The following is a 27,772-nucleotide window of genomic DNA, read 5'->3' on the forward strand; positions in this document are numbered from 1 at the left end:
AGGGAATGATCTAGGTTAAGCAAGGTCACTACTACCCGAATGGATTCCAGAGAATATTGCTCTCCTGGATGATTTCTGCACTAGAATCACGTACTTGTCACCGCTGCAGGAATAGGGACCATCTGTAACTGGGATATCATTTTGGAATTTTTTAACTCTTAGATCTAAATACTGATCCCTGAGCTAAGGGCAGGCTGTGGTTCCAGCTGAGCTTAGGGGGGTCGATTTTTTTCCCTTCTCCTGGTCTCTCTTCTCCCAAACCCCCATAGCCACAGTGAATCATGCAGCAGAGCACTGCTCCACATAGACTTCCTTGGTATGCCCAGCAGACCCTTGCAGCCCTCCTTGCTGAGCTTTGAGGAAGGCTGCTGCCACAGGACATACCAGCAGATGTTTGCTTTAGTTTTCCCCATTTTTGGTAAGTTCCAGCATAGCCTGTTTTTGATTTGAGCTGACAAATGATTCCCCCAAGATCACTACATTGTTTGTATTTTTTTTTTCCAACAAACACAGCTCAGAATTAAGAATTTGTTTACAAAAATACCTAGGTTGTAGCAAAAGAGCCAAAGACAGAACTCGTGTTAGTAAAACTAAGCACAGCGGCTACGGACGGACTCCGAGCGGTCGATGTCGCCTGGTTCCCCTTGAAGGCCCAATCCTGAGAGGTCCAGGGCACCTTCAACTTTCCATGGTAGCTGAAGGGATGTGAAACACCTGGCAGGATGGGGACTCTCAGCAAGCGACCTGAGGTACCGGTTCTACTCCCTCTCTTTGCTTTTCACTTGGATGCCTCTGCTGGGAAGCACAGGCGTGCATGGCCAGAGCAGAACACCCTCGTTCTAGGAATTTAGCGAAGCCTCTTGCCTCAGGGAAATGTTTATGCGGTGGAAATTCTGTGGGATATATTTTTCTTTTTCTCTTTACATGCTCTAATGAGTGAGTGGGTGGCACGGAGCAGCGCTGCAGCAAGGCAGAGCCACGCAGAGCCCCGGGAGCTGATGGGGAGCCAGGAGCCCGGCGCCTGCCTCGACAAGGCACCTTGCGACACTTGGCTGACAGCGTGGGGACACAGGGTCCCCGGGCATGCACTTAGTATGGCAGTTCCTTTGGGGTGTGAGAGCTACAGTTACTACTATTATTTTTGTGTGTGCGTGTGTGTGTGTGTGCGCGTTGGGACTGTCTTGCTGAAGATGGTGGGGGTGGTATGAAAATTGTTAATCTTGTACAGAACAACTGAATAAATTGTTTCAAAGTTTCCAAAATGTTTTTTTTTTTCCCCATCTCCTTTGTGATTTTGTTTCCAGTGGCTTTAGCTTGGGTGATCATGTCTTGATTATCCATTTCTTCAGTGATTAGTGAATTAATTTCTTCAGTGATTAATGAATTAGCATAGTAACTAAAGTCTGCTAAATGGTAAGTGAATTATTAGCTCTGTTTCTAGACTTTGTGCTTGTAAAATTGCATGTTCTTACTCAATGGAAGTGCTCCTGTGGACTTCTGAAGTTTCACCAGCTGAAAAAAGCAGCTGAGGTTCAGAACCGGGAGCAATGAAGGTGATTTCTGTGCATTCCTATAATTCACAACGATAAAAATTATGTTCTTGATGTCTAGAACTGAGGTGGATACGCAGTGAGTGCTTATTGGTGCTCCTGTTGACAGCAGAGTTTATAGGAATTGGGGCGTTTGTAGAGGTGCATTAGAAGTGAGTGGATGCATAGGGGACACAGGCTGTAACGGGAGCGCAGGCGAATGGGAGCCCTGTTAACAGGCAGCCCTGATCTGCCTGCCCTTTCGTTGGTAAGTGGGTTAAATCATGTGAAAAGCCCCCAGGGTGTAAGTCTTGGTGGTGGGATGCTCTTTGGTAAAGTAGAAACTTGGGGAAAAAAAAAAAAGAGAAATGAGTCTGCTCTAGACTTGGAAGCCCCTGGGAACGTTCCAGCAAATTTCCCTCTTTTCCTGGAGCTTTAGTTCCGTTTGTTTGTGCTTTTCAGTGCCATCTCTTGCAGCTAATTAGTCCCAGCTAGTACTGGTCCAGCAATTTTCCTCTTGGAAAACAGAGCCAATGTCTGAAAATGCACAGTCCTGCTTTTTTAACTTGGATTCTGAAGTTTCTTCTTCCTTTAAACCCAAAGATCAAAGTCACAATTAAAAAAAACAGACCCCTGATTGGAACCACTGCACTTTTATTTTGTACTATAAATAGAATTTCCCTCTATTTCCCATTCCCTTACACAAGTAAATGAGACGTGTAGCTGCATGTAACTCTATTCAGTAAAATACCAGCACAAATGGCTTTTCACCATGAGGTAAGCTAACTGTTTCGAAGGCACTCTGCATTTGGTTACAGCTGCATGCTTTACGCTAGCATCTCGTGTCTGACAATATTGCCATCTCTTTCCATGCTTTCTGGGGAACCCTACGACACGTGGATGCTTCTCCTCAAAGTGGGGCTGACACCATCAGGTTACCGAGCTTTGCTTCGCTCTTCCCCAGCAGCATAGGCACACAGGTGAACAAAACGACGGTGCTGAGATATTAACGTGGTGATACCGGTTTATGATGTTTCTTACACCTTTTGGTCTACAGAGCTGGCTTTCTCAGAGGAAGATCCCATCATTTAGTCATCTGTCCACAATGAAACTGTCTGGCTTAACAACTTGCACTTGACGTGACCAGCTTCTGCTGGCCATTTTGGAGTCCTCTTGACCTTCAATTTCTCTGCCTGCTGTATACAGGTTTTTATGCGAGTATATGGTGAAGAAGCTGCAGGTTCTGCTGAATCTTCAGACTTAGATACTTCACAAGTTTAAGGCTTTTTGTCTTTTTTTTTTTTTTTTTTGTTTTTTGGGGGAGTGTGGAGGAGGTTAGGTTGAGTGATTAAGACTGAAGAAGGACATAAAGTTTTAATGCAGTCTCGATGAATATTCTCCACTATTGATGGTGCTTTTCTGCAACGTATCACAACAAGCAGTGTGGCTTCATGGCATGCTGGTGGTGGCTGGGGCAGTGGCTCTAGCAGTTGGGAAGATGCAAAGGAGGGCAAGATTTGCAGTGATCTGGTAGTCTAATGAGTGCTGCAGCTCTGACTCGCTGCTTTTGAGGAGTTTCTAAAGTGGAGGGAGCGCTGTGTAATTGCTTCCGGACACCAAGACTGCCAGCTCCTGGATTGACATCTCCTTGTTGAGGTAGCTGTCATACTGAGCCATGGTTAGCCTGCCGCTCTTCAAGGCATCCTCAATTGAGAACTCTCTACCGGACTTCCTGTCAAGTATCACAGATGATTCCCCATTGGGACCCTTTATTGAGATCTCTTCCCAGTCACATTCCTGACTCTTCAGCTTGACAAACAGGCTCCATTCAATGAGGCCGAGCCTGTGAGCTTCCTCTGGAGACATCTCCTTGCCTGTGTCGGGGTCAATGACCACAATAGAGCGCCTCAGGTGATTTTCTCTTTGCTCCCTCTTGATAGCCACAGTCTTGAGACGATTCTGGAGTTGCTCAATCTCCGCATCCTTTTCTCTGGATAACTGCTTCAGATCCTCTAACTCCCTTTCCAAAGCTTGGAATCTGGAGTCCAGGTTGATTCCACTCTCCACATGGGCCATGTTTCTCAGATCCCGCGCTTCTGTTGTTGTGAGTTCAATCTCTGACTGCAGTCTCCTTGTTTCCATCAACAGGTTCTGCTTTTCAAGGTGTAGTTTGTGGTTTTCTTCTCTTAACAAGTCTAACTCCTTTGATGACTTGGAGTTATTGAATTCCACCTCGGATAATCTTGTTTCAAGACGGTTGATGTCTGCGTCCAGCTCCCTCTTTCGTCTACTCTCCTCCTCCAGACTGCTCTTCAGCTTTTGAATCTCATACTCTGTGTCTCCTTTGTCCACTTGGACACTCTCTGAAAAGACCACTTTCTCTTTGACTTCCATCTTCTCCAGAGAAAGAAGCTTCTTTCTCAGGGCTTCCAGTTCAGTTTGCAAGACTTGTCTCCGGTGCTTCTCTTCCTCTAGCTCCAGCTTGAGGAGCGAGTGCTCCTTCTCTTGCTGGGGATCTTGCTGCAGAATCACTTTCTGTTTCACAGTCACTCGTTCCGTTGTTTCCCTCTCCTGTTCTTCTAACTCGTTCAACCTAATCCTAAGCCTCTGCACCTCCAGTTCAGCCTCTCTGCGTGCCTGTCTTTCCTTCTCGAGTTCTTCCAGCTGACGTTCTAACTCGGATCGTCTCCTCTGCAGCTTGCGGAGCTCTTCACGGAGGCAGTCAATTTGCTTCAGCTCGCTCTCAATGCTCTGGGAGAAGGAGTTGACTTCAGCTTTCAAGGCAGGGTCTTGCTCGTACTTCACTACTTCCTGTTGCACCACCTTCTCCTTCACCTGGGAAAGTTCTTCTTCCTTCTGTCTAATTTTTTCCTCCTGGAGTAGCCGCTCCCTCTCYAGGTCAATGTGTTTCATCTGTTCCTCTGCTAGCTGAATTCTCAGAGCCTCTACCTCCTCTCTGGTCTTAGGRTCTTCCCGAAACTGCAGAATTTCTTGAACAACCTCCTTCATATGCACTTGAGGCTTGGTGTCTTTCAAGGCTTGTATCTCTTGTTTCAGCTGGTAGATCTCCAGATCTGCTCTTTCAATCGCTCCTGTCCTATCTATGATTTCTTCCCGAAGTCTCTGTAGTTCCTTTTCAGTTTCTGGATCATTTTTGTACTTAATGACCTCCTTAATGACTTCTTTGACTTCTACCAGTGGCCCTCTGTTCTTCAGAGCAGCCAGCTCGGCCTGGCAGGTCTTCAGTTGCTCGTCGCCACCCCGGCATCTTCTCTCCTGTTCTACCAGCTCCAAACGGAGGTTGGCGACTTCATTTTCAGCCATAGGATCTGGGCGYACAATCTCACGCACTTTCTCCTGGACAACCACCTTGGCATTCTCCTCCTCCAGCAACTGGATCTTCCTGAGCAGCTCAGCCTTTTCCCGCTCATTGGAACGACTCTTGGATTTCTCATCTTCATACTGGCGCCGAAGCTCATTCACCTCCCTCTCAATGGCCAAGTCTTTCTCCACCTTTAGCACCTCCTTGACGGTAATTTTGCCCTCAGCAATGGCCCGTTCCTTCTCAAGACGTTTGAGCTTGTCCTGGAGGAAGCTGAGCTCCTCCTCTTGCTTCTGTCTAAGGGCGCTCTCCCTCTGCTTGGTCTCTTGCAATATCTGGAATTCCATCTCCAACTGAGGGTCGTTCTGCAGCTTCAGCACCTCCTTCTCCGTTATCTTCTCCTGCTCTTTGTTCTTCTCACTGGAGAGCACAGCAATTTGTTGGCGTAGAAGAACAACCTCGTTCTCTCTGGTGCCTTCCTGCCTCCTAAGCTCYTCAAGCTCTTCCTTGAGCTTCAGGATTTCATCGGCTTGAGCCTTATCTTGCTCAATACGTAGCACCTCCTTCACAATATACTCCTGTCCTCCTTCCTTCTTCTCGTGCTCCAAAACACGCAGCCGAAGTTTCAGGGCCTCCAGCTCATCCTGAAGCACCTGGTTTTTGCGCTGCTCTTCTGCGAGGTTTTGCTGCATTTTGTGGAAGTTCTCATCCAATTGAGGGTCAGGCACTTTTTTCAGCAGCTCCTTCTTAACTACCGTTTCTTGGGGCTTCTGGTTTTGCAGGTGGACAATGTTGCTCTGAATGGCTTTGATCTCTGCTTCTAGTTGCTGCCGCCGCTGGGTCTCATCCTCAAGCTCCTTCTTCAGCTTCCAGACTTCTTCCAGAGGCCTTACAGACTTTTTGGTCTGGACAAAGTCTTGCATCACTTGAACCTCTGGCTGCTGTTGTTGAAAAAGAGCACGTAGTTAAAATAACAAAGGATTTTATTGGATGTTTGTTTCGGTGCCTCCAGTGACAGACACTACACAGGAATGTGGATCTTGGCTAACGGAGGCTGCCTGCTGCAAACACTGCATAGGGTTTATTTGCAAACAGGCTTCTCTTGAGCTATTCTGTGAATTTCCAGCCTTTCTGCATGGTATCTGTGGCTTCCAGAACAAGGGGTACAAATATCCCTTCCAGAAGGGCTGTCTGCCTGATTTTTGCCAGATTGTTTAATTTAGCTTTCTGCAGATTAATGATTTGTAGGGCATAAAATACAGAAATGCTTCCAGTTCAGCTTGTAATAGCCAAGGTACGCGTGGATATTGCTTACATAAATACTCTTTCTAAATAGCATTGCCTCAGCTTAACGAAGGCAATATACGGAGATCTGAACTGTTACCTGCAGTTGCAATGGAGCTGGACCTGCTCTCCCTCCCCAGGTCACCCAGGAGCAACGGCTTTAGGAGCAGCTCTATGGGGGGGGCTTTAGGAGCAGCTCTATGGGGGGGGCTTTAGGAGCAGCTCTAGGAGGTAAGGCTGAGCCCCACGCTCGCTCTTGCTAAGCCAGTGCTGGGTCGTGATCAGTTACCTGCCGCAGGAGGTTCTGAGCAAATTCCAGATTCTGCAGCCTCTGTTTATTAACAGCATTTACTTCGGTGAACTTGGCTGCCAGAAGAGCTTCCTAGGAAATAAAAACGCACTCAGAAAAGGTAGGGAAGCCAGGGATGTTTGTTCAAGATGTGCTGAACAGAAACGAAGGGCCAGCTCCAAAAGCAGTAGCCCTGGGTGCTTTTCCAAAGCRTTTCTGTAACAGCAATCCAATTAGCTTTGGGAAAACAGCAGTGATGCTCGTGTATGCACATCAATACCACGTGCACGGGGGTCTCACTTCTGCTTCTCCCTGTGTGTTCCTACTTAAGACTTGCAAGAAAAGGTGCAACCAGGGAAGAACCAGGTAGGCAGCTTTGTTTGCCTGCCTCGATATACAGGATGAGTTTGAGGCAGGGAGCAAGCAGAYCTGCACAGATAAATAGTTTGCACCCTGCTCTCTCACTAAATATGTGTATCTAACATTTCATTTTTGGTGGTAAAGGCTCAATCTCTGTATGAATGTCTTGAGGGGGAAAAGGTTTTTCGGGTTTTGAGTGCCCCAAAAATAGACAGACTAAAGATGCCAAAAAATTCCTTTCTCAGCCACTTACACAGGTGGCTTCTGAGGCTGAAGCCAGTGACAACAAAGAAATTGTTCTCAAAATCCTCCTTGGTCCCACCAGCTGTAATCTGCTTTAGTTCTCTACGGGTTGCCACTTATTTACCTCCTCTTTCACTTTAGCAGCTGGAGATTGGAGCCTGGGCTTCTTGCTCGTGTAYCCGTTCCGGCCATTTTCCAGGTCAAGGATGGACCGCAGCTTCTCGGCTTCTAACTCGTAGTCCTGTGGGATCAAGTTTCCAGAAAAAGGTGAGATTACTGGGTTCCCTTCACACACAGATCTCTCCAGGACCCCAACTTTAATGACTTCTTCCCTTGAACTGTGTTTTCCCCTAGGCAAGTCTCTGAGCATGGTGGGACCTGGAGTTTCAGTGGCAGGATCTCCCCTCATGCTCTGAGCCGGGTTTTGCCTCTTGCACACCTCTGTTAATATATTACATACGTGGGCTCAAACTTCCAAGTTACATCACCAAAGTGAGCTTTGGACCATCCTTTTGCAGAGAGGAGAMCTGAAGCAGTCCCATGGCATCTCCTGGCTAATGGCCACAGATGGAGTCAGTATCAGAGCAGACATAGCCTGGTTTTAGTAACTCAATGTTTAAGTGTACTGGGCTGCATAGGGTTTTTCTGGGCAGCTCTTTGTAGGATGTTAAGAATTCTCCCAGGGGTTGAATCATAGTCCTTACCTTCACTGCCTGCTGGTATTGCTGGGCTGTGGTGGAGACTTTCTGCACCTCCTGTTCCTTGCTTGCAATGTCACTCAGGAGTGCCTGATGTGCACAGACACACACATCAAAGGGAGCACAAAACCCCAACATTTCAACCTTTTTCAGGTTTGTAATTAGAGTTATGATCCTGAGAATTATTATTAGTGCATATACTTTGTAAGAACAAGTCACAGATGTGGAGATGGGCCTTGCAGCATAAAAATAAATCCAGTTAGTAAATATATATATATGTATATATATTTGTTTGGGAACAATCTGAATTCCCACAAGTATTTATAAAATAATGTTGTTGCTTTTCCTCTCCCCCTTGGAGCCCAGGACTTCTCAAAAGGAATTACCGCTTGGTTCTTGAGCTTCACTTCAACTTGCTGAATGTTATCGGTCTCCTGGGGCTCGTAGTTAGGTATGTTGCAAAGGAACTGGTTGATTTTGTCGTAGTGGGTGCGGTAGTTGGAATAGGCACTTCTTGCTCTCTGCAGGGTTTGAGTTCTGTAGGAAGAAAGCTCAGCTTCAGTACTGTCAAGTCTGTTGTCTTCTGCAGACACCACTTAATTGGACCTTCCCTTCCCTTGCCCAGTTCCCTAAAGAGACAATTTGTTGCTTCCCATCCCTATTTCTCTCTGAGAGTCTCCTGCAGGAATTGATGGCTCCTTGGCAGTATAAACACAGGCAAAAATCAGAGGAGAAAGGACCCATGGGGCAACTGCAGGGAGAATCCCAGTGAATACAGGGCTTAAAATCCCAGTGAATGCTGGGCTTAAATCTTTAGTGGGATAGAGGTACCAGATGTGACATGTTCCAGGGAGAGKGTGATGTGAGGGGACATGGTGGATGGTACACTCTTAACTTACTCATGTGGCAGCCAGTGCATGCTCTCCTACCAATGTTCACATCTCTTAATCCTAGAAGCTGTCCAGATCTACCTAGCCCATACATGCCTAGAAGCTCTCTCTCTTCTTTCTTAGCCCTCTTCGAGGCCCTTCTGCCACTACTCTTGTGGTAGTGTTAGGCTTCTCCCAGATTCAATGTGGCTCCATCTTCTTCTGTAAATATCCCAGCTCTCCAGGCTGGTCCAGTTCTAGCTAGATCCTGTCTTAGAGCCTTACCTGAGGTCAATTTGCTTGCTGAGGTTGTTGAAGCGCTGGTTGAGTTTGTAGAGCTCTGCTTCCTGCCGCTCAATGTCGGGGCAGTGCTCCTGGAACTTGCTAGCCAGGGTGTTGGAGCATGTCTTGGTTTTGAGCAAGTTCTGCTCTGCTTCGTTGAGCAAGAACCTTTTGGATTGCAGCTCTGAGCCCATGGCCTGCAAAGGAATTGGGCGAGAAAGGATCTCTGGGGTTATCCATGTGCCAGACCAACTCCAGCATCTGCGCTGGAGCTACAGGGGATGTTAAGGAATAGCTGAACTACAATAATGCTGTGAGTTGTGCAGAAAAACAAGTTAGAGGTGTGCTTGGTAAACACAACTGTTAAGTAAATGTGCTGCGTAAAGAAGGGAGCTGTTTTCCCTTCTCTACCTGTTGTCTTTAAAAATAAGCRTACTGTGAAAGATGTTTGGTGCTTCTCATGCAGACCTTAGGTCCTTTTCCTGCTAGTGCAGCAACTCTAGAAGGAGCAATGAAAGCTTCTGCCTACTAGGCTGAACTTGTGGACTTGATGCAAAAGCTGAAGAAGGATGTGGGAGAAAAGACCACCTCTCCTCAGGTATGTGGGGATCACTAGACTTACTACAAGGTATGTGTCACATCTCCAGCTGGGATAGATAAWCCGTCTACCAACTGATACAATCTGTCACTTCAAAAGCAACTACCACAGCTTTTGGAAAGTGTTCTGTATATGGAGCATGTTGATACGGTCAAAAACTGTGTGAGAAAACACTCACCAATAGCTCTTCTTTCTTATGGTCTACAACCCGCAAATCCTCTGGTACAGTATCATCTATGACCAGCTTGTTCTCATATGTAGACAGCAGGTCTCGGCCCTGTTGGAGGCTCCTCTCAAGGTGTGTGGCCAACTCAACTCTGTAGGACACAAGGGGAAAAGTGCACAAGTATCCCCAAATTTGCCTCCTGCAAGTTCCTACGTTATACCTGGCTTGTTATAACTTACTTTTCTTGGGCAGCATTGAGAAGCTGGACTACACGGTCATACTTGTTGTTAGTGTCCTCTACCTTCTTCTTGACCAAGGTGGCACTGCCAGTGTTTGGCACAGATTCAATGAAGACCTCGCATTCCTGGACCTTCCTTATTTTATCCGGTTCAATGCGGCGRACCTCATTGGTGATGTTCTGCAGCAAGAACAACATCTTTTACAGAAACCGAATTACACCTTGCAGTTATATGACAATGAAGCTGAACCTTGGTTGTCTGGTATGAGAGAGGATGTCAGGTTGAGGTCCTGTGTTTGATGGCAGGTGTCTTTYAGGGATATGTTCCATTGACTCATGCCCAGCTCTGGCACAAAACAGCTAGGTCTTAGCAAGGAAATTCTGGATGAGAAGGGACTGATTCATATCAGCTCTAATTTGGCTAAAAGTGTGGTCTGCTAAGCTCTGCAGCGTTAAACATGCATTTTTGACACTGTTTGAGCAGAGGGGTTTGGCTAGATGATCTCTAAAGGTCCTTTCCAACCATAGCTCTTCTCTCCTTCTCTCAGTTCTTGCCTGGACATCAAAGCACTGCAGACAGTTGGAGCAATTTGCTTTCGCTTGTGGTGGCATTTGGATTTTGACACAGCCCTGGGCAGGTGATGTAACCAGGGAGTTGAATTTCCTCCCCAAACAAGGGAGGTTTGTGGCAAGGAGCCTGGTTTAATTAGGGGCCTGATGGAGAGGAAGGAAGCCATAAGTTACCAGGCCGAGAGCCTAGTGGGGCAAGTGCAGCCATGTGCCCAAGGAGAAGCAGTGCTTGGGAGCACAGGTATTTTCTTGCTTCTCCTTTCTTGGCTGGTGAAGGCAGTGGCAGAGTTAATATAACTGCCATGCTCCCGGGACGAGGGCATGAAAGGCAGGATCTTCAGGGTTCCCCTTTACTTCCTATCCCTTGGGAATGCAGTCCCTGTGTAGCAGGGACTGTGCCACACGCTGCCCTGCACGGCCGTACCTTGAGTTCCTTGGAGCGCTCGGTGCTGTCCTGCACAGCCCGGCTCTGCTCCAGCGGGGGACGCAGATTCGCTGTTATTGCCTTCTCCTGCTTGTCCAGGTCACTATGCACTTTCTCCAGCCCTGCCAGAAGCTGACGGCCCTGAACTGATGCCGCATCTGCCCAAAGAGAAGGAACCAGGTTAGAACGGGAGAGAAGCCAGGGCTACGTTTGGCCCTGCTGCTGAGGAGCAGCCAGAGAGCGGAGTCCGCTCCCATCCGCTCGCCCTTCCCGCCCGGAGTGTCCTCAGCCAGCCCCACTCGCCCTGGACCACTGCTAGGCTGGGACTGCCCCACTGCAACTGTTCAAGAGCCCAACTCTGTGGGCAGGGAGCACGGAGTAGCTGCAGGTAGGGGCCAGAGGTGATGCTCTATGTGCTGCTGTCCCCTTCCTTGCAGGGGTGGCCAGGGGCCATGGCTTCAGCCTACAGGCTGAAGGACACAGACACAGGCTAGAACCCAAGMCCGAGGCAGAACCTGCCCTCCCAGAGCCTCACCTCCAATGCTGTCTGCCTTCAGCCCCTCGTAGCGCTGCTGCAGGACGTTCTTGCAGTTGGTTGTCTTCTCTTTCATGTGCGCATACTGGTTGGCAATGCTGCAAAGCAGGAGAGCAAGGATGAAAGGCTAAGCTGTGGCCCTCAGGCCCACTGCCACCTGTATGGGGATCTGCTCTAGGAACGAGGAGCAGCTCTGGAGGAACTGGGTCCCCTGCTGCAGCCATGAGATGAGTTGGAGAGGAACCTAACTGTGGTCAGATGCTGGTCAGGAATGGGCAATGTCTTCAGCTGAGGGCTGTTTGAAAGTAGGGCTCTGCCTGTGACCCTGCTAATGAACACCCATGGGCAGAGGGGCAGGCAGGGCCTCTCCAGCCCTACCCGTGCTCCCATGCTCAGTGCCAGGCACAGGGCTTGGAGATGCTGCCCGGGGCTCGCGAAGGCTGCRGCGGCAGCACCTACGTGTCAGCGAGTGCCACGGCCTCGGGGTCGGCAGGGGGGATCATGAAGCAGACGCCTGGGGCGCTCAGCTTGTGTCCCGCGCTGTCTGTCACGTCCCACATGTCTCCGCTGTTGTTCTGCAGGGTGTAGCGGCCTCCGCGGCTGATCTGGCCCTGGGGAACAGACACCAGTCATGGCAGCAGGTCAGGAAGCTGCGTCCCACTCTGCTCCAGGTGGGCAGCCTCAGGCCAACGGTAGAGCCCTCCCCTTGGCACCTTCCGAGTTTTCCAAGTATCTACAACTTGCAGAAACCTCTTGTGCTGCCTGTTCCCTTAGCCCCCCAGGGATGAGGCTCCTCTTGCCACAGCTACCGCAGTAGTTCCCACTAGGGCAGAGATGAGGAGGCGGCTCAGAGGCTGTGGGTTTCCTTCCCTAAGACACAGCTTAGTCCCCTGGAGCTGCTCTGCTCTCCCCAGGTCCCTGCTCTTCCCAGGTTGTCTCCCAGCTTTGCTGCCACGTTGCTTCATTGAGCCGTGTAATCCTGTGCAAATCTGACACTGCACCGGGTGGGAGGGATGCAAATGTGCCTGCCGGGACAGCAGTGCTGTTGGTGGCTGTGGTATCTCTGGCCAGAAACACGCCTGGACGTCGCTAGCGTGCCAGCCCCAGCTGCAGGAGGGGTGGGAATGTGCCAGAACCGGGCTGTCGTAATCCCGACACGGGCGTGATAGACGGTGCGATAGACAGGGTGCCTGCAGGAGAAGCAGGACTGCCCTCCCTCCACCTGCCCTGGGCTGCTCTTCCCAAGCTGCACGTGCTGCTTTCACATGGCTGCAGAACCCGCCCTTGCCCAGCTCTCTGTTCCGTCCCCGCTGCGCCCGGAGCGGACGCTGGCAGCCGGGCCGGGCTGCGCCAGGGGAAGGCGCCGTTACCTGCTCGCCCTCGTTACCTGCTCGCCCTCGTTACCTGCTCGCCCTCGTTACCTGCTCGCCCTCGTACTCGCAGAGCGCCTCCACGGGCACGGGCTGCGGCGGCGCCTCGCGCCGGTAGCGCAGCGGCAGGACCTGCTGGCTCCGCTCCTGCAGCGACCGCACCACGGCGTCGTACTTGGCCAAGGCCGCCTCCTGGTCCTGGCACGGGGTGACAACCACACACAGCATAAGGACATAGAAAGAAGGAGGGAAAGGGCTGCAGAGCTCCCGGCCTTTCCCAGMTGCTGAGAGCCTGGGGAAGAGCTCGTACAAGCGCTGCTGGAGCAACCACCTCAGAAATGTCTCCTGAGTCCCACCATCCTCCTGTTGTGCTCTTGCACTGAGCCCTCTCCTCTGCTCTTCTGCCTCTGCAACCTGTCTGGGATTTGGGACCTTGGAATGATGGTCCAYGCTAATTCTGCATCCCTGCCGAGCTAGGCCTGCGCAGAGCTCACGCCTAGCGCAGGCAGCTCAAGGTGTTTCCTGCTCCGCAGCCCACGTCTCTGCAGCTGCACAGAGCTGTAATAATAACCCTGAGCCCAGCTCTCGGCTCAGGAGCCTCCTGCGATGGCTCTAGATCCACTGCTCTGCTTCTACACGTGCCCGTGAGCATCCCGCTGGGTTTTCTGGGATGGAGCACGAACGAGGAGTGGGATGGCTCTTGGAAGAGCTCTGGGCTGTCCCAGCAATGTCAGGCCTGCTGTGATCTGCCCGGGCCGGGGCTGGGCCGGCTGCTCCGTGGGGCCCTTCCCAAGTGGGCGATCGCCCGCCCAGCTCGCTGCGGCACAGCGAGTTCCACAGCCTYCTCCAGCAGCAGGTCTAATTATGCTCCCACCCCGTGTGAGCACTAAGCCAAGGAGAGAACAAATAAAAACCAGCTCAGTGAGCAATTACGTTGCCATGGGAGAGGCAATCTCTAGCTGGAGGGCAAGGAAGAGTCGAGGAAGACCTGGCGCAGGGAGGCAGCAGCGTGGGGTTCTGCTGCAACAACGATGGAGCTGTGCCTAGATGCCCACACAGCCATGGATGGGCCTTCTGTGGGTGCTGCAAGGACCCCGGGGTGCTCATTGCCCCACCACCCTGCTTGCCTCCCCTTCTGGTCCTGGCTGCACCAGCTACTCACGTCCAGCTCCCGGAGAAGAGACTCAAGTTGGTATCTGTCCTTGAACTCTGGGCTGAATTTTTGGTCCAAGTCTGTATCTACCTTCTTCAAGAGCTCCTGGGCATCCTTGATGTCTTTTTGGAACTGCAAAAAAAAGCAAAATCTCTTGTGAGTGAGGGTGCCTGCTGAAAAATGGACAGGGTCCTATGGCCCAGCATCCTGGTCCTCACACTACCTAGAGAAGAGAGAACCAATGGGAGAGAGGACAGAGATGGAAAAACTCAGAAATGCAGGGAGAAAGAGAATGAGGAATCAGTGCTTGCCAAGCTCAGAGCCCCAGAGCTAGGGCAAAGGCAACCAGCGAACTGAGAGGGCAGATGATTGTGTGCTCTCCTCCTGCAAAGTTGCTAAATCCTGCTACGGACCCATCCTCCCCGCCTTTAATTCCATCTCCCTTAGAACAATGTCACGACCAAGACGCCTCTCTGCRTTGTGCCAGTGGCGAGGCAGAGCCGAGCCCTTCCACGCACCGACCATCCCACGGGGCAGTTATTCTAGCAGATACTAAAGAGGCACCTACGAAAGGCACGGCCTGGGCTGGGTGCTGCAGCTCAACTTTGGCAAAAGATTTGTCACGGCTTGAACACACCCAGCTTGTGGGAGAGGAATCCTGCCCGACCTGCTCTCCTGCAGAGCCTCCCCGGCTGTCAGATGCAATTTATCAAGCAGACATCTGTCTGCAGAGCTCAGCTGGAGCACCGAGCCCTTCGCAGGGCTCCCTGGGCAGCAAAGGAATCCGTGTGCTTTGTGCAGGTCCAATTCCCTACTTGGACCTGTTCTACTCCTCTGAGGAACGTGCCCCGTGGCCTGGCTTGGGGTAAGGTGGCACCGCACTGCTTGAGCCTTGCTGTAAGCCCAGACAGAGGGAAATTCCTCTGCCACGCTGCAAGCAGAGGGGCTGACACTGGGCAGTGGCTCTTGGGCCTTGACAACAGCACTGGAGACATTCTGGAAGTTTTGCTTCCAGAACCAAATTATTGCACTCAGGGTTTGAGCAATTATGGCTTGTGCTATATCGGGTCAAGGCTGAGGACCTGGTAATTCCCCTAGCTTAAAAGCTCCTTAGGCTAGAGGACTAAATCTCTTCTGTCCTGTTTTCAGGGTGCTGGGGTTTGCTCGCGTGCTGGCATCCCTCGTGGCCCAGATATCCACTCCCCGCCTGCCCCGAGGATCGGTACCTTGTGGAAGTCCTCCATGAACTTCAGGTGGCTCTCCTCGCAGATGAGGAAGTTGAGGTACTCCTTCCAGTCCGCATGGACGGCCTCGATGTGAGCCTGTAACAAATCCCATTTCCATTTTGAACAACCAAGTCCTTGGCTGCCCGTGAAAGCAGCCAGGAGCTCTTGTTAGACCTAGGATGGGAAAACAGAGCTGTCCCCAAACTGGGGTGCTTTGGAGCAATGGGGAATGGTGGAAGACAGTGGCAAATTCTGTGACCACATGTCCAATTTCCCATCAAACGTGGAACGAGATAATGTAATTTATCCTTTGTGGAGAGGCCCAGGATAACCACCACAGGAATAATGACAGTGGTGGTTAGAAGAGCTACTTAGGTTTACCTTCTGCTCCTTTGATTCTGTTTATATGTTTGAGAGCAAAGGATGCTCTTCCCATTTGGCATCCCAGAAAGTAATTCATGTGTTGCAATAGCACAAGGTCCCACGTGGGATGATGTCTGCAAGGTGGGGAAGCCAGGGCTCACCTCGATGGCATTCTTCCCAGGGTGATTTTGGGCAAGCAGCTCATCTCCATCCGCGTGCAGCTTGTTGATGGCCTCCTCTTTCTCTTCTAGTTTCCGGTGGATGAAGTTCTGCGATGAGAGGGGACCTTGGCTTAGTCCAGTGTTAAAGCTACTTCAGACTAAAAGAGTATTAACAGCTCCACGGGACTGCTGGCCTGCTATTCCCCAGCTTGCAGATCTCTGGTTTGATTATTATCGAGCTAATGCTGAGCTAAGGAAGGAGAGGGCTAGGAACCTGATGAGCCTCCTCCTCCTTGCTTAGGCACCCAGCCCCCTTAGGCACCCAGCCACCTTATTTCTGGCAGGAGGTAAGGATTAACATTGCTGTTTGTATTCTATCATCTGTAAATCTCCAAGTGCTTCCTGATGGAGTAGGGAAACAGGCCTGGGGAAGGGCTGTTTGCTGCCCCGTCCAGGTTGCAGCCCGGGGAGGCTGGCACGGGGCCGGGCCGCGCACGAGCGCCCACAAACCTCGTATTGGCGGCGCCGGCTCGGGTAGTCCAGGTTGTGGTCGCTCCAGTCGTAATGTGTCCTGTCCTTGGCCTGCTGATCCAGCCAGTAGAGCTTGTTCGTGCAGCGCTGCATGTAGTCCTGCAGCGAGTTCAGGTCCTGCTGCCGCTGCTGGGAGCCAGCCTGGGAGCGAGGGGGAGAGCGCTCAGCCCCACGCGCCTTCATCCCCTCCATGGGGCTGAGCTGTCTGCTGAGGGTGCTGTGTCCCTGCAGAGGTCCCTTGCCACCCAGCCTCACCCGGCTGCTGCCCAGCCTTGCTCCAAGGCCCCAGTGAGGTCTCTTACCAGCAGTTTCTGGTACTTGGCTTGGAGGTCACTCGTGAAGTCCTGGTAATAGAAGAAATGCAAGTGTTAAGAGCACGTCCCCAGGGAGCAAAAGTTCAAAGCAGCTTGGATGAAGTGGGATGTAGATGTGGATTTTGCAGGATTTTCACCATTGTAAAGCTAGGGTCAGTGTGCCATGTGGAGCTTGGAGCTTAGGAAGGGATCTGGGCACCCACGCAGCCCTGTCCAGGCTCTGACAGCTTGGGAGGTGCCCATGATGCCACCAGGAAGAGTGGYCTTGTTGCCCTTGCTTTGTCAGCAGCACAGGCGCCCTCCCGAGCCCAGGGCTGGCCCCGAGGGAGAGGGACAGGCGCTCACCTTGCTGCTCTCCTTGGCAACGTGCGGGCCGATGGCCATCACCTCGTTGTGGAAGATGTTGTGCTCTTCTACTTGGCTGTTGACCAGTGGCAGGTCAGTCCCAAAGCCTTTGCCGCTCAGCGCCTCCTGCATCAGGCAAAATTTAGGGTTAATGATGGGAGAAAAGAGGCTCAGCAAATTGGATCTGGGTACCATCTGTCCACGGTGTATGCCATGGAGAGAGCTCTCAAGCCCCCTAGCTCCTCATGCCTACAGGGAGGTTATGGAGATGATGGTTATAGGGCAACATGATGGCAGCTATGAGGAGACACAAGGGACAAGGGGCATAAACTAAAGCAGGAGGTGCAGGCTAGATTTAAGAAAGCCTTTTCACTACTGGGACAGCTGAATGTGTTCCCAGGGAGGGCAGTGACTTGCCTGCGCTCAGGAGCCRGCCAAGCCCAGGACCCGGAGGGCATGTTCCCACTGAGCCCTGTGTTCCATCAAATCATGAGGAGGGAGACCTGTCTCCTGGTGGGCACTGTGCTGGGAAGGGGTCACCGGTGCCATCCCAGGCCCCCTCGGTACCTGTTTCTCCTCAATCACCGTCGACCAGTTGACCTGGGGCTCGATGTGCTGCAGGGGGAAGCTGTAGATCTGGTCGTGTTTCACACGCAGGTTTGCCACTCGCTCCTTCAGCTGCCGGATGCTGCACAAAGGGAGACACAGGGGTGGATGCAGCACGTGGTGGGGCAGCCAGCCCTGGCATTAATTTGGCAGCTCTGGGCAATCCCTGCCAGGGACGGGCAGTGCCCAAGCAGCCTGCCCAAGGAGACCCTGGGGAATGCAGCCCTGGCAGGCAGGGCAATTCGCACCATGTTGTGCAACGAGCTGGGGAGTGAGCGGGCTAAGCGCCGGCACCCTGACCCTCTGCCAAGGGCTGCTCAGCAAACCCTCCCGCTCCGGGCAGGCCGTAGCGGAGCAGAGCAGGACCAGCCCGGTGGGCACATGGAGCCACAAGGGCCACATGGCCAAGGTAGGGTGCAGTCACCCCTGCTTTCTGCACACACGTGCCCCAGGATGGGCGCAGGTCAGCAGCATCAGGCAAATCTCCACGGCTGGGAGGTGGAGGAGCCCCCAGGACCCTCCCAGGTCCGAGTGRAAGTTGAGCAGATCCTGGAGAAGAGGCTTTCCCACCCCGCGGGTCATTAGGAATTGGTTTCCCGCTGTGGTACTCACTCTTCAGTAATCATTTCGCCCTGGGGGTGCTTCATGTGCTTGGCAATTGCTGCATCCCCATCCAGCACGTAGAGCAGCTTCTCTGACTCGGTGAGTTTCTGAGCCGTGAGCTCCTTGTACTGAGCCAGCTGGCAGGCCTTGATCTTGTGCAAGTCCTGGGGAGGCAACGGGGAGAGAACTGGGAGTGGAATGAAAGCAAAGAATCACAAARAAAAATCTACAACAGGGAAATGCTGCAGAGCTGGCCTGGTCCCGCGCTGTGCAATGGGTGAGTGCACCCAGAGCCAGGGCCTCCYCACGCTGCTCCTGGAAGCAGGGAAGGCTCCTCAGCTACCTCAGGACGGTCCTGTTTTGTACTCCTAGCACTGTGTTTTTCTCCTAGGTGTGCTAGATGTGCTAGGTGGTGGAGGCTCTGTTGCCTTCAGCAGCACCAAGACACCGTTTGAGAAAATGAAGCTGTTTCAGGCCCCTTCACCCCCATTCCAGCTGCCTCCCTGCTGCAGATCCCCTCTCTGTGCAACACTCCCGTCCTGCATGGAGAAGACTCCCAGAGCCACCTCTCMCATGGACTTCCAGCTTCTCCCTGTATCCCTGAGGGACGTGTGCCTCCCTCTGCTACAGAAGGGCCATCGCAGCCAGGCTCCGACCTCCAGCCAGGGTGAGCGCCTGGCTACGGAGCGGCTGTGAGGAGCGGGGCCGGCTGCTCCTGGAGCTGCGGAGCGATGTGGGGCCCCGTGGGGTGTCCACAGGAGGGCCAGGACCCCCGCGGACCGCCGCATACTCACACTCTGCATGCGGGAGTCYGTCTCCACGATGTTCTTCTCCACTTGGTCGGCATTTTTCTGCAGGCGCTCGATGAGCTCGGTGAGCTCTTTGCTGGAGATGCTGGGGAAAAGGAGGGTCGGGGGAGAGGCGGGTGAGGCGGGAGGCGCGGGGAAGGGGCCTGCCCGGCGCCCCAGCTGCGCCTGACTCACTGCTCCCTGCCTGACACTTTCCAAAACACTCGGCCGCGCTGCCAGGGCGGGGGCGGTGGATGGGACTTTATCTCCCGCACAGTGGAAATAGTCCCCTCCGTAGCCAAGCCTGGCCCTCGCTCGGCCCCTGTGCAAGCAAGGATGAGGACTGCTGGCTGCAGCAGAGAGCAGCACAAGCCCCTCTCTCCTGCAGCAAATAGGGCCCCGAGCTCCGTGTGTCCAGGCAGGAGGACAACCCGGGGCCGCTGCTGCTCCTCCCGGCTGCATCCGTCACCCCTGGGCTCAGGACCTCCGCGCTGCCCTGCGTGGCCAGCCCTTGCCTGCAGCAGCCCCGGCTCCCTCGAGAGACGGCACCTGCTCTGCAAGGTCGTAGCTGCAACTTAACCCAAATGGAAGGGGACAGGACAGCACCCGTTCCTCCTCCTCTCAGGCAGCCTGCCTCTTGCTAGGTGATGTTTTTCATCCTCTCTTATGCACGGCCAGGATGCTGGTGCTGTCCAAGCCCCTCTCCGCGTGTGCAGCAGCACTGATGGGCACTACGAGACCTTCCTTTTGCCCTGCACTATTGGGGTCAGCCAGGCAGGCACAGTGCTATTGCGGAGCGATGTAGCAGCCCGAGCTAGAGCAAATTCTTCCATTAGCGCACAAACCAACCCGTGACCAGGTTTGCATAGCAAKGATTACTTTAAACATGTCATCCTCTCTGTTAGCTTTGCTGCAAGGAGAGCAGACGAAGYGCAGCATGCCAGGTCCCTTCCCGAATGACGAGCACATTCCCAGTGCCGGGCAGTGCCCGGTGCCGTGCAGGCTGGAGACAGAAACTTTGCTCGGAGATGAATCACSGCCGCCCTCCCAGCAGCACCACCTCTGCAGGCAGCTCCGAGCAGGAAACGCGGGACGCGGCGCCCGCCCACAGCTCCCTGGGGAGCTCCTCGGGAAAGGTGTCATTAGCTGTCCTGGCCCCTGCCCAGGCTGCCAGCGGCCACGCTGCTGCTTTCGAAAGGAAGGCCACGGCTTCCCGAATGGTCCCAGCAACTTCATGGAGCTGAGTGTGYGCCAGACAGCCGGGAAGGCTGGAGTTTGTGGCCCATCTGTGATTCCTGTTTTCCATGTGGACTTAAGCCATCTTTTAAGTGCTGGCTCACTCCAGTTTCAACCATCTAGAGTGGGGATAATAAGCCTTAATGACTTTGTTATGTGGTGGTAGAATTAACCTTTACATGGTGCTTAAAAATGTTAATTGTTTTTGCAGCTGCCAGTAGACAAGATGGGTATCACCTGCTGGTTCCCTGGGAACCTAAAGGGCAGCGAGAGAGGCTAGGGTCTGCCCAGAGCAGCTCTCCAAGGAGAAGCCACGTCCCAGCCCRGCTTCCTCGCAGCACGGAGGGCTCCTGGGCTGCCCTCATCCCCTGTATTGGGGTTGGCAGCTCCTTCAGCGTGGTGCCGAGCCCGGCAGCAGGTAAATCCCTCCTGGAGCAGGTCCCAACAGGTAAAACTTGGTGGAGGAAACGGAGCGTGACCTGTGCACTCATTCCTTGCACAGAGAGGTTCCCAAAGCTGGGAATGAACCTGTCACCCAGCAGCGGCCACACAGCCCAGAGGCTTCCTGAGCGTGCGCCCTTGTTCAGCCCTCAGCAGAGCAGGATAGAGAGGCGGCCGCAGCGGCTCCTGTGTGGCACGGAGCCCCCGGCAGCGGCATTCCCACCCTTCCAGCACGGACACTGCCGGGAAGAGGCAGCCTCCCCTGCCGGCACCGCTGCTGCCAGCTCCGCGCGGGCATCTCTCGCGGGAATGATCCCAGCTCCGTGCCTGCCTCTCTTGGCTGGAGCTCGTGGCACGAGTCTGTCACTCCCGCTCGCCCCAGCTGTGGCCTGGGCAGGATTTATGGTGTTTTACAGAGGCTCCATCATCAGAATGTCCCTCCGTGTGGCTGGTGGTTGGTGTCTGCCTTCGCTCGGAGTGCTGCTTGGCACCTTCTGACTAACRACAACGAAGAGCACTTCCAGAACTGCAGGCCTCTTGCATCAGCGCAAATGAAAGCAATTCCAAAGCGTGTGCCCGGCTCTCCGGGAGGCAAAGGCTGCTCTTCCCCATCAGCCAGCCCAGAGCAAGGTCTGCAGCAAAGGCAGCAGCCACCTGCACCCAACTGCTGCAGCTGGATGCGTGCGCACGCGCCGGGAGCTGCACGGCCACCTCTGCTAGGCAGGGATCTGCTCAGGTGAGTGCAGCTTTCCACGGTAAACAATCACGTTTGGAGGGYATAGGTGTGCACTGGCAGAGCAGTTGCCTCGATCCTGCTAAAACAGTAAGGAAAAAGCTCTGGAAAATTGGTTTTAGAGCTTCTTCTAATCCACTCTCTGTTTTGAATGCAAACTGAGCTCCAGTTTGCATTCWAATAGGTGGAGGATTATGAGGCTCCATGGGCCTAGAAAGGCAGAGCAATGCTCTCCCCAAGCAAATCCAAGCAGCCCAGTTTAACTGGATGTATGGAGCACTCCAAAAGCAACTGAGGGTGGAGATTAGATAGTCCCTTCATTGCTCTGGGCTCCTCTCCACTGTTTTTCAAATGACTCTTTGGGAGCAGTGCTGGAATCACTGGGGATAAGGATGGGCTCCAGCTGYCACTGCTAAGGACATTGCTCATATCATTGATACCCTCTTAATGAGGGTACCCTCTTGTTCAATGCCAAGCGCTACAAGAATGGGACCTGATCATCCCATGCAAAATGTCAAATGAAATCAGTGGGGTGAAAGTGTTTGGAAGCCAGATGACTAAAAAGACATTATATGCTCGTGTGTGCATTCCTGCGTGGCCACATGATGGTTCCTGCTCCCAGATGTGTGAGTCACAGAGGAGAGCTGGCCGCGCACTGCTGCATCACCAGCCAGCCAACAAGGCCAAGAAACCCTCCCAGYCACAGAGGGGCATTTCTCACCTCTCACTGGTGAACTGGAGGCCAAACTCCACTTGGAGGGTGGGACAAGCCCATTTTCCAGGTGTAGTTTGGAATTTAAAGCATTCAGCTGAACTGGCACTGACCAGGGGCTCAGGAAAAGCAGGTAGGGCTTGCTGCCTTGTCTCTATTTGCCACCTTGGTCTCTGTGCCTTCAACAAGCAAGGGATGAATCTTCACAGTTTAAGTGGCTCYATAGTGGGGGTAGGAAAACCATCTCTAAAGGCAGAGTAGTCCGAGGCTTTTCTCTTTTTTTTTTTTTAACCACAACAAAGAAATGTCACCATTGCATGGGGGAAATACAATGAAGCAAGGGCACAGCCAGGACGCGTGGCAGCCCTGCAGCTCCTGCACGGCTCTCGGCTCTTGCAGGAGCCCTGTGCTCGCTCTCAGACACGCGTCCCATCTGCCCAACCTGATCCCCATGTCCGGAAATGGAAAACCTGCAACACCCAGGCCATGACCMTCTGCTTAGGTATGGGCTTTCCCACGTGGTGGGACAGCAATGGCCAAGGCTCCTGCCTGCTCCAGCTCAACCCCTACCGTCGCTTCAACTGTCTCAAGATATCTGATTATTCCTATGGTCCCTAAGCCACAATCATAACCAGGACAGTAACAATCTGAGAAGATTCAAAGTGTGGTGGAAATCAGCATTATTTCTATTTCAGAGATGTTATGAGTAGCCTGAGGCTTGAAGTGAAGCCTTGAGCCTTCACTGGAGGGTGAAGGACTCGGGACTATTCAGGTGGGGAAGGGAATGGTTTTCTTCTGGTTTCTCCCAGCTTGAGGGGATGGGGAGGAGGCAGCTGCTCTGTGGTTGACCATGCGAGATGAAAGCTCTGGAGTCACCGTGTTGCTCTTCAGAAATAGGAGATTCAGATTATTCAGCAGCATTGACGTAATTCCAGYTTTAGTGAAAGTTGCCTATTTTTTTTCAGATTGTCCATCTGAATGAATGCTGCCCTGCTGTGGCATCCAGGAAGAGCTCCAGAGATCTCACCAGTTCTATCTGGATTTGTGAGCAGTGCCAGGCTGCCTTGGAGCATCAACTGAGCAAGGAAAATACCGTTTCCTCATTTCCTTCCTCTTCTCTGGAGATTAACATGGAGATTAACACGGACTGCAGCAACCTGGTTGTGTTTCAGGTACTTCTTTCCACATYCTTAAGTAGCCCAATCCTCTTCAGGGTGATGTTACATCTTGTTCGTTTTATTTATTTATCTGTTTATTTTTCCTGAGAGGTTCATGATGAGACAGACAAGGTGATGACTTTCACGATACAAAAACTTTGCTTCTAAACTTGGACTTTTCTTCCAGGTTGASGAAGTTCTGGTTCTTCCAGCACCCCTTCAGCATTGAGGAGAACTGATTTCTACCCCTAAACTTCTACYCCAGACCATCATAAAACCAGTGCCCTCCACAGCAGCAGCCTTCTTCCCAACACTGTGAATCTCGATGCCATTCAGCACGGCAAGCCATGACCATCTGCAACACGAAATGCAATTTGACTGCCTTCCACGTGGGCTTGTAGACTGCTGCAGATTCCCGGCGACTTTGAGAGGGCACCGTGTTTTCTTGGCAAACATTCCCAAGCTCCCACTGAGCTTGCTCCTGAGCAAAAACACCTGGCACCATCTTTGGGCTCTGTGTTTTTGTGCCTCTTTCCCCTTGCAATGATGAGATCCTTAGTATTTTTTTAATCTCTTCCTTGTAGGTTGCACCTTTGCTGATAAGAACACCTTTTGGAGAGAACTTCCTTGGTTGTGACAGAGGCCTGAAGGCCGGTGTAAGTATTTCTGGAATGTTTGTATGTTCACACCCTGGCTTTACACTTGCTGGCAGGTGGTAGGAAATCCCTTCAGGGGCTTTGACTCCTCTGCTTGTTTCCTTTTTCAATCAAGGAGGATATTTCACTAATATGCTTATTAGTGAAGAATATTGAGGGTGCTCAAATAGGTGCTCCTGGAATTCCGGCTGCTCCAGCTGGATGTAGTCCCTGTGTCAGCTCTCGCTTGCACTGACAGCTTGTCTCCACCTTAGATGATATTATTTTGCTGAGGAGATGCAGCATTTTCATGGAAATGATTCTGTCTTGCTCCTTCCTGCAGCTYGGCTGTAACCCTGGCATTCCCGATAGCTCCGGGATTGCTGCTGAAGCCCAATGGGCACTTGCCCATGACACACCAAAGGGAAGCTCTTTACCAGGACAAGCGACCAGCTTCAGAACAGGGTCTCTGTACTCCTCATTCAAAATAAAAGGGGAAAAAAAAAAAAAAAAGGCCACAACAGAAGAGTAACTGCATTTAAAACATCCCAAGCTTCTAATGCCAGTGCACAATATTCCCTTGTTAGCTCCTCTGAGTTACAACTCCGAGCAGTGACACTGCAGCAGCCAGAGGACAGAAGGGCTGGGCTTACAGCCTGTGCAATTCAGGTTTGGTGGAGATTAAATCTGGCTCAAAACTTTTGAGAAGGGTGCCGTCAAGCTGCACACACCAGGGCGTAGCTGGACAGCTGGATTGCTACGCTCAGGCCAGCTTGTTTCAATTATATTTATCTTCCCTCGTATTAATGGTGATACATTATTGTAATGTGCATGGAAATTAAAGCAAAAACAGGCCAGGTGATGGTGGGGATTGCTCCACTATAAATACAGAGCAACTCCCCTGACTCACTTGTTGTTTATTCATCACTGCTGACTCCGTCCCTGCAAAACAGCCTCTAGAAATCAGTGTCGGCCAGAGTCGCTGCAGGATGTTCCCAGCCTGTATCCAGAGTGCTTAAACTGCCTTTTTGAGGGGGAAGTGGCTGGGCCAGACTGGGGGTACCAGGTCTCCAGGAGCCATTAAGGGTCTGCAGGGCTGGGAGCTGCCTGAGCCGAGGGGCGCCGGGGAAGGGGCTTCATTTCGGCAGGGACTTGTCCTGCCTCRGCTCTCAACCTTGTTTCCTAACTCTTGAGCCTGGATTAGAAAGGGGGAGAAACAACCTCATGTTTTCTCAATGCAATCACCATTTGGTTAAGAGAGAGGAGCTAGATGCTGTTCACACACTACGTATGGGCTGAGGAGTGTGTGAGACGACCCCTTCCCTCGTAGCCCGCTCGGCTCTCCGTGCRGCGAGCGGCTGAGCTCCCAGCTCGCCTGCACCTCGCCTGCAAGAAGGCTCTTTCTTAAAATGATGTCCTAACACCATGGCTGGCTGAGATGAGGAGACAGAAGAAACACCCTCCTGGCCTCTGCTTCCCGGCCAGCGTGTAGAGGGGCCCCAGGGCCAGGCTGGATGGCTGCGGAGCCCAAGGACCAGCAGCCCAAGCTGTAGCTCACCTCGCCTCTACACCCAGCATCCAAGTGACTGGGATCCTGTGCAAGGACCTCGCATGATGGCATCCTTGCCTGCTTCCCTCCTTGGAGGAAAGGAGGGCAGGCAGGAATATTGCCTGGAGAACAAAGCCTGGGGACCATCCATGGTGGAGCATCACCCACAAGCTGCTAGCAAAACAGCTGCTGGAGGATGGGGGACTAGGAGATGAGCAGAGGGGGCAACCAGTCCCCAGGGCACTGTGCACAGTGCATGGCCCACGAGCTGCAAGGCTCAGCTGTGGCTGCTGAGGACAGACAAGCCGGAGCAGRCCAAGGGCTTGAAACACCAGGCAGTGCTTCAATCATCGCCGCTTTGCCGGATCTCAGGTCCTTTCTGTTCCTTCCAGGCCGCTGCCCCACTCGGGCTTCAGAGCAGCGCCGCTTCCTCCCTCGCTCGTGCCGGCTGCCGCCTCGTCCCTCCCAGCAGCCGCTCGGGGCCTCGCGCTCCGCTCGCAGCCGCCTCCGTGTCCCAGCCGGGCGCTGGGGCCGTGCACAGCCCGTGGACAGCACCAGGGTGGTGGGGCTTCACCGCACCATCCAAGGTGCTCTGCATTGGAGCCTGAAGGGCTAATTTGGGGTTGGAGAYGGGCGTCTGCCTACACGCTGGGTACAGAGCCCAGCTCGGCCTGCAGAGACTGCAGCTCCTGCCCGCCCTGCTCTGAGCGCTGGGGCTCCGAGTRCGGCCGTGGTCCTGGCACAGGCTCTGCATCGCAAGCGTGGTTTGTCCCATGGCTTCCCACTGAAGGAGCCCCCAAGCCACACAGCAGCTCTGGCTCAAAGCACCTCCTGCCTGGGAAGAGTCTCCCTTGGCACCCTCTGCCTGCACCAGCTGAGCTCACAGCTCGGGCTCCCTTGTACCTGCAGGAAACATCCCGACACGACTGATCCCGTGCCAAAGCGGCGCGCACTTATTTGCTCCCAGGGCTTCCAGGGGCAGCTCGAGCCAACCCGCGGTCTCCAGCTGCCCTCTCCTCGCTGCCAAAGCCCCTGCAAGGGGCAGACGGAGGCTGCACAGGACCAAGCCCCTGCTCCTGCTTGCCGTGCGAGGCCGTTGACTTTAGCAGGGCTGATTTCAGCTGCACTGCTCTGTCTTCCCAGTAGCACAAGGAGCCAGGAGCTGGTCCGACTCCAGCAGCGCCCTGAGCACGGGCCCGGGTGGCGGGAGCTGCTCCGCTCGCAGCCTCCCCCGGCTCTTCCAGCAAGTTGCCGAACCGGTCAGGCCCCGACTTCCCCATCGCCGCTGCCGGGCTCTTTCGGCAGAGTGGGAGCGTTCCTGGGAGACGCGGCTGTTTGTAAACTCCAGTGCAGGAATTAACAAATGGGGTGGAATGAGCAGGGCCGGCGCCCAGGGCCCYGGGTGCTGCAGGAGGGTGTCCCCGACACCCCACACTACCGCCTGTACAAGCCGCCMATGGAGAACACTATTTCCTCCTGCCCTGTGGCCCTGGCGGCACCCAGGGCTTGTGGCCAAGCACCCTGCATCCTTCCGAGCCCCCCATGCAGCCGCGCACAGGGGCCCAGCTGCTACTGCCCACAGCTGTCACCCCCAACGGGGCATTTCTTGTTCCCAAGTCTCCTCCGACAGCCCTCAAGTCCAGGACCATATCCYGCTTCCCACATCCCTCTGGATCGCTCCCTTTGCTGCCCGGGACGGGACTAGCAGCCAGTGCCAAATCCTCTCCCCCCTGCCCTCTCCCTCTCACCAGCACCAGAACCTGTGTGGGGTGGCAGAGGGGGACACGCGGCTCCCTGGGTGCAGCCTCAGCCCCCTGGCACCCTCGGACCCCTCTCCCACGGGCTGGTTTTGGGAGGTGCAGCCTCCTGGCACCCCCATCCCCTGCCGAGTGCTGCAGGGAAAGAGGAGCACTGGAGGTTGGGGCAGCAGCACGAGGGAGCCCTGGGCACCTGCGCGTGCAGCGCCACTCTTGTCACTGTCACTGCTGGACGTCGCAGGGCCTCCCGGACCTCCCCAGAAACTRCTTTTCTCCCGCATGGAGCCAAACATCCGACTTCTGTCGCAAGAAGGACCCCGTGCCCCAGGGCAGGCCTCTGGCCAGCGTCCAGTTCCCCTCCACGCAGCGCTGCCCGGCACGGGAACGTGYCTCCTCCACCGGGCATTTCTCCATCTGTTCCCTTTCTGCATCAGTCTATCGGGGGCTCCTTTCTCCTGAAATGCTYCCCTGGCCTCGCAAGACGTGCGACCCCCCCGCCGGACCCCCTCTGCAAGAGGGGGAAAGCAGAGAAGGGAAGCAGAGAGAGGAGGGGAGTGCCGCGCTGGGTGCCGGGCGGGCAGCGCGGGCCGTGGCGCGCCGCACTCACCTCTTTTTCTGCCCCGACGGGCTGTACTTGCCCCGGTTGCGCTTCCTGAAGAGCGAGTGCATCGCGGCGGCGGCTCCT

At 53.5% G+C, this 27,772-nt stretch overlaps 1 protein-coding gene across 1 annotated transcript; it reads right to left on the bottom strand.

The window, feature by feature from the left end:
* Positions 1-2,488: 2,488 nt before the first annotated feature.
* On the bottom strand, positions 2,489-27,756 carry PPL (periplakin). The gene is made up of 22 exons (XM_026049068.1): positions 27,695-27,756; positions 18,874-18,973; positions 18,089-18,243; positions 17,438-17,558; positions 16,871-16,996; positions 16,514-16,555; positions 16,191-16,352; positions 15,681-15,788; positions 15,157-15,252; positions 13,940-14,062; positions 12,829-12,975; positions 11,867-12,018; positions 11,408-11,505; positions 10,873-11,030; positions 9,880-10,058; positions 9,653-9,791; positions 8,880-9,073; positions 8,112-8,262; positions 7,732-7,815; positions 7,152-7,268; positions 6,425-6,517; positions 2,489-5,792 (listed from the first exon to the last, which is right to left on the bottom strand). Exons 1-22 carry the CDS (start codon positions 27,754-27,756, stop codon positions 3,108-3,110), a joined length of 5,292 nt encoding a protein of 1,763 aa, XP_025904853.1. The 3' UTR covers positions 2,489-3,107.
* Between the last annotated feature and the right edge of the window lie 16 nt (positions 27,757-27,772).

This window comes from Nothoprocta perdicaria, unplaced genomic scaffold (assembly GCF_003342845.1).
Source record: "Nothoprocta perdicaria isolate Ctin4 unplaced genomic scaffold, notPer1 scaffold_59, whole genome shotgun sequence".
NCBI classification, from domain to species: Eukaryota; Metazoa; Chordata; class Aves; order Tinamiformes; family Tinamidae; genus Nothoprocta; species Nothoprocta perdicaria.